The sequence below is a fragment of the Leptonychotes weddellii genome, chromosome X, assembly GCF_054177405.1.
Source record: "Leptonychotes weddellii isolate Sample4059 chromosome X, ASM5417740v2, whole genome shotgun sequence".
Lineage (NCBI taxonomy): Eukaryota > Metazoa > Chordata > Mammalia > Carnivora > Phocidae > Leptonychotes > Leptonychotes weddellii.
Genome location: NC_138385.1, coordinates 55,118,665 through 55,128,182, shown reverse-complemented (window position 1 = coordinate 55,128,182; position 9,518 = coordinate 55,118,665). Strand labels below are relative to the sequence as shown.

At 37.0% G+C, this 9,518-nt stretch overlaps 1 protein-coding gene across 2 annotated transcripts in view; it reads right to left on the bottom strand.

Annotated features, from left to right (window-relative positions):
• Positions 1 to 9,518, bottom strand: part of ZDHHC15 (zDHHC palmitoyltransferase 15) — a 123,796-nt gene that overhangs the window by 24,620 nt on the left and 89,658 nt on the right. For both annotated transcript variants that reach the window (XM_081808627.1, XM_081808628.1), the window contains 3 exons: positions 5,308 to 5,440; positions 3,577 to 3,703; positions 1,761 to 1,864 (listed from right to left, as the gene is read on the bottom strand). In XM_081808627.1, coding sequence (XP_081664753.1) covers positions 1,761 to 1,864; positions 3,577 to 3,703; positions 5,308 to 5,440 — 364 coding nt within the window. The remainder of the gene's footprint in view (positions 1 to 1,760; positions 1,865 to 3,576; positions 3,704 to 5,307; positions 5,441 to 9,518) is intronic.

Sequence of the window (9,518 nt, the reverse complement as noted above, 5' to 3'; positions counted from 1 at the left end):
TGGTCGCTTTTCTGTTCAGAGAGTTGCTGCTATTCTTTTCTTCGATTTCCTGTTGAGTTTGTAGGTGTTCAGAATGGTTTGATCCCTATCTAGCTGAATTCCTGGGATCAGACGAAATTTAGGTCTCCTACTCCTCCGCCATCTTGCTTCTCCCCCCGACTCATGTGGAATTTAAGAAACAAAACAAACATGGGGGAAAAAATGAAAGGAAAACCAAGAAGCTGACTCTTCACTATAGAGAACAAACTGATGGTTATCAGAGAGGAATTGTTTTGGGGATGGGTTAAATAGGTGATAGGGATTAAGGAGGGCACATGTTGTGGTAGCACCCTGTGCTTTATTTAGTGTTGAATTACTAAATTTTATACCTGAAATTAATATTACACTGTATATTAACTAATTGAATTTAAATAAAAACTTGAAGGAGCAAAATGGAAAGAGTGAGAGCTGAAGGAAGGTAAGTCAGTTTTTCAATAAAGGTTCAGCAGGAGTCAATACGGGAGGTGCCCAGTTGGCTGGGCAAGAACTCTTTCCCTTTGTAACTGTGAATTTTGGAATGTTTTATCTTCCTTAGTCCTAGCAATCTGCCTTACTCTAAAAAGGGACTTTGAGATAGAAACCTTGGACCTAGAAAATTTAACTGGGCAAACATTTATAAAAGCATGCTTCCCATCTCTGTTCCTCACCTCAATGCTTTTCTGTGTCCTCATCAGCCTTATTCACCCCAGGTACAGTTTCCGACTAGTACTACTATTTCTCACTCAAAATTTTTGTCAGCTACTGTATTATTGGGATCAGCTGGTAAAAATTACACTTTGATGCCTGGTATTAGCAACATAAACACATGCTGGAGGCACAGTTGCAAGCATAACATCACGTGGAGACAAAGAACAGGTGATGGTAGGGGTATGTGACATGAGAACTTAACTTAAAGCTTTTCACATACGCACACACCAATCTCATTATGATCCAAAAATCTGGTGGGAGAAAGGTGGAAGGACAAAGTTCTGCTTCCTCATTTTTCCTTTGCTGCTCTGCCTTTTAGAAAAGTAGACTACATGCCGTGTAGGCTTGCCTACATATCCTATATTTCTTTGTGTATTTAAACCATTCTAAGACAGAATGGGAATGATATTTTAAAGGAAATTAGGGGCACCTGGGTGGCTCAGTTGGTTAAGTGTCTGCCTTCGGCTCAGGTCATGATCCCAGGGTCCTGGGATGAAGCCCCTCATCAGGCTCCCTGCTTAGCCGGGGAGTCTGCTTCTCCCTCTCCCTCTGCCCCTGCTTGTGTTCTCTCTCTCACTCACTCTCTCTCTCAAATAAACAAAATCTTAAAAAAAATAAAGAAAATTTAACCAATGTGAATAAATTAGTGTAGAGAAAGGTGAGCTGCAGTCCACTGATTAAATTAACTCAAGCAAAGCACCATGAGTGAGCAACTGGCAGGACTGTTTATAAATATACACAGCACTGTTTATTATGTTTCCTGACTTATCTCTTTGGTTATAAATCATGGTATCACAAAACTGTTAAGAAACCTTCCACGCTGCCATCTAATCCAACCTAAGCCACCTGTATTTGCTACACAAATATGGCCATATTTGCCCTTCTCTATCCAAAGGGCACTTATGAGGTTGACATGCTTATGTAATCTTTCTGGACACTATTTTCTCACTACACTACTTTGGTTGTATTAACATGGTCTTTAGTAGTGCTTGCTCTGATGGGTGGAGAAAAGACTTCCTTCTGAGCCTCCTCACCTCGGTTTTCATCCTCGTTGTCTTCCCAGGGCTCTTCATTTGCTAGCAGTGGGTTTTGTGACTCATTCATAGACCTCATAGGGAAGGAGTGTCCATCACCAGGGCTGTTGGGGAAAGGAAGGCAGTGAACTCTTGCAGCTGACATAGACTTTTTGTGAATCTAATAACCCTCTTAGAAATAGGACTGGTTTCTTAGAAAGATTTAAACCATTTAGCTTATTCACTAAAGCCATGGTGGAATAGGGTTTTACAACAGCATCATTTAGTTGCTGTATTGCTTTCAATTTCTATGTCTTGTTTGTCTGCATCACTGTCAACTGTTTTGGTTTGTAAGCAACTGTTAAACTTGTTTCCCACAATGCCCAGTTATGGCAATATGCACATATTGCAGGCTTCATAAATATCATTTAATGATCATCCGAATTTATATCCAACTATCTTATCGCTTTGGTTCTAAATTTTCAACAAAAATTAGCAGATTCAGAATCATTGATATATTAGAGATAAGTTGCTGTGAATTGGTGATAGATATTAATGTCTGAGTGTCCCGTTATTTGGCTTGTACGGCAGAAAGGTTATTAGGAACTATGGGAAACAGCCAGAGTGAGGCATCTCTAGGAGTGCAGATTTTGGGGGCAATTACCCTCACGTGGGATCCACTTTGTGGATATCTTTGGTAATCTAGGGCTACCTCCTTGGTGAATCTCTGTCCACCAACAGATGGGATGCATTGGAGGGAACTAAGTTCTGGCTAGAGTGGGCTACAGTTTGAACATTTGAGTATATATATCTGACTGCATTGCAAATTTATATCTGAGTGACTTTTGAATTACTCATTTTATATTACCTATGCCTTTTCTCCTGTTCATAATTGTGGTTAACTGAAAGTTGACAGATTTTATTGATAGTTCTCTACAGAGAATGTAAGTATACTGATTATAAGTGAATGGGCTTTCATTTTTGTTTTTGTTTTTTTATTTCAGAGAAGACTCATTTTAGACCTCTCTTTGATGTAGTGATACTGTGTGTGTATTTGTATATGTGTGTTAGTGGGGTGCAAATAATTGCTGGTAACAGTTATTAATCAACATTACCCACCAACACAGTTTTGTCTTGCACTTTATAGCCAGGATAGTAGGATATACCATAGAGCTTAAATAAATGAGCCTGTGAAACACCAACTGATACCACTTATCCACTTACAGCATTTTTAGGGTAGGTGTCCCCTCTGTTGTTTTCTTCTGATTTATTTGTACATATTTTTGCATATATTTTTGATCACAGAGTACATACCATTTCAATTCTACATTTTTCACTTAAAATAGAGGGAGCATTTCCCTTTACTATGACATAGTTTTAATAACTATTACTTATGACTACATAATATTCCAGTCAGTGGGGATATATATATATATATATAGCATATTGTTGAATGTTTAGGTTGGATGTTTCCTAATTATTGGCTGGAAATATTGTTGTGATGAACATTTTTATGCCTAGTTTGTTTGTTTTTAGGATAGATTTTTAGAAGTGGAATTACAGGACAATGGACATGTGGATTCTTATGATTTTTTATACATATTACCAAATTCATTTATAAAAGAGTGGTACCAGTTTACACTGTCACAAAGCATGAGAATGTCTATTTATCATACCCTCACCTCCTAATTTCTCTTTATTAACCTAGAAATAAAAAAGCTTGGGGAATAGAGTTTTTTACTGGACTGTTATTTGTTGCAAACTACAATTAAAACAGAATTTCCTATTTCAAGGCATGGTCCAGCATCAATTTCTTTCAGTGGTAATAATTACCTACCTGGACCCAATAGGTATTAACCAGAACTTCTTGTTATCTCCAAACACCTGCTGGATATTTTTGATGAAGCCAAGGTTGAACCCATTTTTCTCTGGGCCACTTGTAAACACTGGAGTACAGAAGGCCTCTAGGGCAGGATAGGGGAGTTGAAGAAAAGAGGAAGAAAGCAATAAAGGAACAAAGTTCAGGACTATCATGATCTTACAGTTCTCCATGAATGTGACTTGATGCTACAATATCTTTTTGCTGTGGTAGCATTGGTCTCTCATCCTTAGTTATTGTTAAACTACTTAGTAAAAACAAGTTTAATTACTTAATACAAAGTAATTTTGTTATTAAATGCAAAGAATTGGTACTCTATTTTTTTAAAGGCAGAAGAATCACATAATGGTAGAAATAATTAAGCAGCCATCGGGGAACTATATATTTTGTGCTGCTGCATTGTAAGGCATGAAAGAACAAATTTAACAGTACTTTATTTGAATCTAAGTGGCAACAGCAGCCCAGTGGTCTCCATCTTTAGAGCTGGGACTAAAGTAATGATGCATAAAGAGTTGGTAATGACATTGATTTGGTTTTGACATTTCAGAAATGACATTTCAGAAATGAAGATGTTTACACTGAAACCTGCGAATGTAAGAAACTGAGTTTTACTCCAGTAAAAATGTCAACAGATGAACTATAATCACTTCAAAGACTGAGGAGTTGGACCATGTGAGTGCACATTATTTTTAGACACACATTTATCCCATTAAGCAAAAAATACTTTCACTGTTGGACTGGCTGCATCTAGCCATTTCCCGTTTGTTCTTTGTTTTCAAATTCTGTTATCATGAAGTTTTTAGTATTTCTCTACTTTGTAGTTATGTCTAAGCCAAATGTGCTGATCTACCACCCTAGCAACTAAGTGCTACAGATATCTGGTTTAGAAAAGGAGTGTAAATATTTTCTTAGCTATTGGCATTATTAGTAAATGAGTTCCAAATGTATAGTGGCTTTTGTACTAAACTTTGCTCAATCTATCTTAGCTAAACATTCAATATTTGGACACTTTCTCCTCACTCCTCATGCATTTATTTGTATACAATGTAAATATTTGTTTCACGATAGATGAAATAAAGTTGTTACAGTGGAATCCAGCAGAAACATAATTCTCCAAATAACAGCCTGGAGTATAGAGTAACAGAAAAAAAAATGTTCATTTCTTGTACTTATTTTCTAGAAACTCACTTATTCAGTGTATTTATCATATTCCCAGTCCTCCACAGCTCCTTGATGATTGTAGATATCCAGTGATTTGTTGGTTTGGATTCTTTCTCAGCACTCTGTCTTTGGATGCCCTCAATAATTTAGAGTCTTCTATCTTTATTAACCTTCACCTCTCCCTTCTGATGTTCCCTTCTGTACTGATTTTTCCTCCATTTCCTCATGTGAACACCTTTTAGAAATTTTTCAAGCTATAAATTTGGGACGTTATTACCCAATGTGAATTATAAAGAGCAATGATCCATTTTGGTTTTGTGTGAGGTTTCATTCAATAACGCTTTATTCATTCACTATGGCTCTCCAGTTTGGTTAAACGTGTTTACATCTGTCTCAGTTTGTAAGCAGAAGAATGTCACTACAAATAAAATGCTTCACTGGAACTTTTTCTCTTCCTTGGGAATAATCCATATGCCACTATGATATACATTAATGTGTTTCTTCCCTCATCTTAATATCCAGTCTTACCTAAGGTGGTTTTGTTTCTGCTGACGAGCCAACAATGGTAACCAAAGAGAATCACAAGGCTGACAAAAAACATGCAGGCCACAAAGAGGAGGAAAAGAACATGGAACTTTGAGCGAACACTGGGCAATTCCCCCTAGAACAGAAATAATAAACAAATAGAAACAAAGGATTAAAGTGATAAGGCTTGGCTAGTTTTTCTGTATGTTAGCACTTTTCTCATATGTATAAAATGTCTAGCTATAATTAAAAAAACAGATTTTATAAAATTTTTATAAAAGTTCTTTCTGTTGATGACCATACCTCATTATGGATATGCTTTCAGCCTACAAAGCCTAAAATGGATCCTTGATTAAGTTCAGTGTAAAACAGAGTATATACTGCAGCAATTAGAAAATAGTAGTGTAAGAAGGATATATTCAGGCCATAATTGGTATGCAACCTCTTAAGGCTAGTACTCCATTTAGTTTGCAAATTATGAATCACTGGCCAGAGGTGATCTTGAGGTCATATGGTTCATCCTCTTGTCTCAAGATGGGTTATTCTGAAATACTTTATATATCATGTTTCCTTGGACATATGTATGTTGAAAACATCACAGTGATACCTGTAGGAAGTTAAAACACATAGGTAGAATTTCAAAATGCTCTACCCATAAGTTATAACCCGACTTTAAAGCTAGTGAAAATTTTGTGTGGATGTTTTTTATAGTTGAAGTAGAAGGTGTTGGTATATCAAATTCTGTGAAATAGCTCTTTAGACAGTAAAATCAAGCAGGATTTGACAGGCAATTGTAAAAGTAGGTAGCTAAAGACTTTTATAGTTATCTGGGACATCTTATTTTCTATGTGGTGCCAACTTTCTTTTTTTACATGCAGCCCTAAACCAGCATGCACATTTTATCTTCTGAAGAGAACTTTAGAAAACATTTTCAGTTTTGGAGTAAGCAGTTGAGAGAAGTTTTTTATTTCCCCCTTTCCTGTGCTGATCATTTTTTTGGCATGATGAATTGCATTAAAGTATTTCCAAATGCTCTTGAGTAGTAAAGTTAAAGGTGATTCTTGATTGAAGTGGACTTTAACATTAGGGACTGGTTCTACTTCAATTTGGAAGGAAAAAATTAAGACTTGGAAACACTTGGAAAATTCAGATAGCATGGATTTTTTTCTTAGAGAAAATTTTTATTCATTTTGATGTAAGGAAATATTGGGGATCTTTCGGAGTATATATGTTTGAAGGATGAAGATAAGGAGAAGTCAGTCAGTCAGATGTTTTCAGCTGATGAGTAGTCTGGGTAAAATTTACATGGGGGTAGAGCACCCCAGGACATAGTTATCTCAAGGACTTCAACCTTCAGAAAACTTCATCTGAAGCTCCTTTCTGAAATGATCCTTCCACAAAATCTTGGCCTAAGCTCCCAAACTAAATTTGATTGGCTTGTGTTTGTTTTGTTTTGAGTTTATAGGAAAAAATTTATATATTGTTTTGTAGTGGGTTTTGCCTAGCTAGGTTTTTGCTTTCATAATCTCTACTTTTTTAGTATGTTTATTAAAGCTTTTAAAGCTTACATTTATTTTACTTCTTATCTTTCATATTTAAATGGGCAATAGGAAATGTCTAGGCAAGAGGGACAGACAGAAAGTCAGTTCACACCCTGGGTAGCTAAGCTGGAAGTCTTTTCCTCCCCTAATTACTCTTGTAGAACTGTCTTTTGTCTGCCAAAGGATATCCCTTGATAAAGTCCCCCCCACCGCCTTTTTTTTTTTTTTTTTGTTAGAAGAGGTTGATGGCCCTGTGTTTGAAATTACCTTCCCGGGAGATAACCAAGCTAAATTACTCAAAGCAATAACCACCAGAAACAGTTCAGAGGAATACTGGTAGAATAATACTACTATCTTGGTTCTAAAATAATTCATAGTCTCTGTGAAGAGATTCATGGCCCAGTGTGGAAGGTGTATATTACTACTTTTTTCATAGGGTAAAAGATCAATTTCCTATCAAAGTAGCTACTCTTCAACTTAATATATGGAGGAAAAACATGACCTGATCATTGTCTTCTGAATTCTTTATTCCAAAGGAGCTATAGCTTCTCTACTGCAGGACCATAATGGGCGGTAGGATATGGTATAGTGTTTAAGATCTCTGGGCTTAGGGTCAGATAGCCTCCAGTCCTGACTGAAACTTACAAGCTGGGTAATCCTGAGCAAGTCACTTAACTACTATGAGCCCCAGTTTTATCATTTTTAAATGAGACTACAATTCCTATTTTGTGTACTTTATAAGGTTGTGGTGAGGAGAAGATGAAATAATAGATATGAAAGTGCTTTGAAAATGGTAAAGTATCATACAAACGGAGGCTGCTGTTCTTAGGAGAACCGCTAGTCACCTTGATACATGGTTTTTAAAATATATGGCAGTGTTTACTTTTTATTTTAAGGTGCGACTCAATTTAAATTGAAAAAGCCATCTCTAAACCACCCCAAAGTGCTTTCTGGCTGGAGAGACTGCATAGAAGAATTTTTCTGAATCATCAATGCCCTTTTCATTATGAGAGCAAGCCAAGACAGGTTTTCTTACATCCCATCTGTCAGGCATGAGCTAATCTATTTTAGAGAAAAAATGAGGGAATAGGAAAAAGACAAGGCTATGCTCATCTTGTGCTCGTGAATACTGGCATATTTTTGGTAATTAATTCACAACCAAATATTATCTTTCAAGAGTGAAAAAAAAAGTGTACAGCACCTGGATGGCATTGTGGTATTTGATGATTGACTGAGTTGGAGGGCCAAGGCAAAATGTGTAAAATGCAACACTGTTTACTCGGTTATGAGTTCTTAAACAGTAGCTACTCTGTTGAAGACCAAGTAAGGTCTGTAGTGAAGACGAGGCTGACACTTTCTCTGCTGAATTGGATACAGTAGATTTTCTTTACATTCAGGGTAGTAGCTCAGTGTGTGAATGGGATGCCAAACAGGTCATGAAAACCTGAGCAATAGATAAGAGATCCTGAGATGTGGAAAGGAGCCAAAGAAGAGATGCCAAGATAATGAATCATTTTGTATTTGGGGAAAATTTATGAGAAAACTTCATTTCTGCTTATATTTTTGTATCTCTGAGTTGAAGATTTTTTTTAAAGATTTTATCAATATTTGTCAGAGAGAGAGAGAGCGAGCATGAGCAGGGGAAGGGGCAGAGGGAGAAGCAGGCTCCCCGCTGAGCAAGGAACCTGATGCAGGGCTAGATCCCAGGACCCTGGGATCATGATCTGAGCCAAAGGCGGAGGCTTAACCAACTGAGCCACCCAGGTGTCCCTGAGTTGAAGATTTTGATGTACATTATATAATTCCTGATTCTTATTTATTTATTTGAGAGAGAGAGAGCACGCGCATGAGAGAGTGTGCAAGCCAGAGGGTGGGTAGTGGCAGGGGGAGAAGCAGACTCTCTGCTGAGCAGGGAGCCTGATGCGGGGCTCGATCCCAGGGCCCTGGGATCATGACCTGAGCCAAAGGCAGACACTTAACTGACTGAGCCACCCAGGTGCCCCATAATTCCTGATTCTTAAAGTTATTAAATATCTGAATTGATTAAGAAAGTTGGGAAAATGGAAAGCACATATCACTGTAATTTTTTATACTATATTTTCTACACTAGTAGGGATCAAAGCACTAATTAATAATTTAACTACTCTCAGGTATTTAGGTTCTCACTGCCTGTCTTTCTTTGTTCTCCACTTTATTATAATCTTTAGTCTGGTCACAGGATTCACATTCTTTCCCTGTTGTTTTACCTCTTCACTTGACGTGAGATATTCCTATTATATGGGCTCCTGTACAATTCCTTCAGTAATTACTAATAGCTCTGCCCACATCTCTCTTTTGCTATTTAGGTTCAGTTTGGACAACCCTCATCATGGAAGGTTATGATATTTTAACTACTGTACTGGAATTGTGGGGAAGGGATATCTTCTGGAGTCCATTGACATGAAATAAAAAAAAATTCACTATACTGCTGCCAGACCCCACACACATACGTAAAGTAAAAATCTGCCTTCAATTCGTTTGGAAATAGATGGGATACGGTTGAAATCTTCAAGTAGAAGAAATGTGAAATTCTCTTTTAGATTTCACTATAATCATCAAAATCATTAAGAAGGTAAAAGTACTTTACCTTTCAACATATGTTTCATTTGACCTTGGCAATGAGCCAGGGAAGCA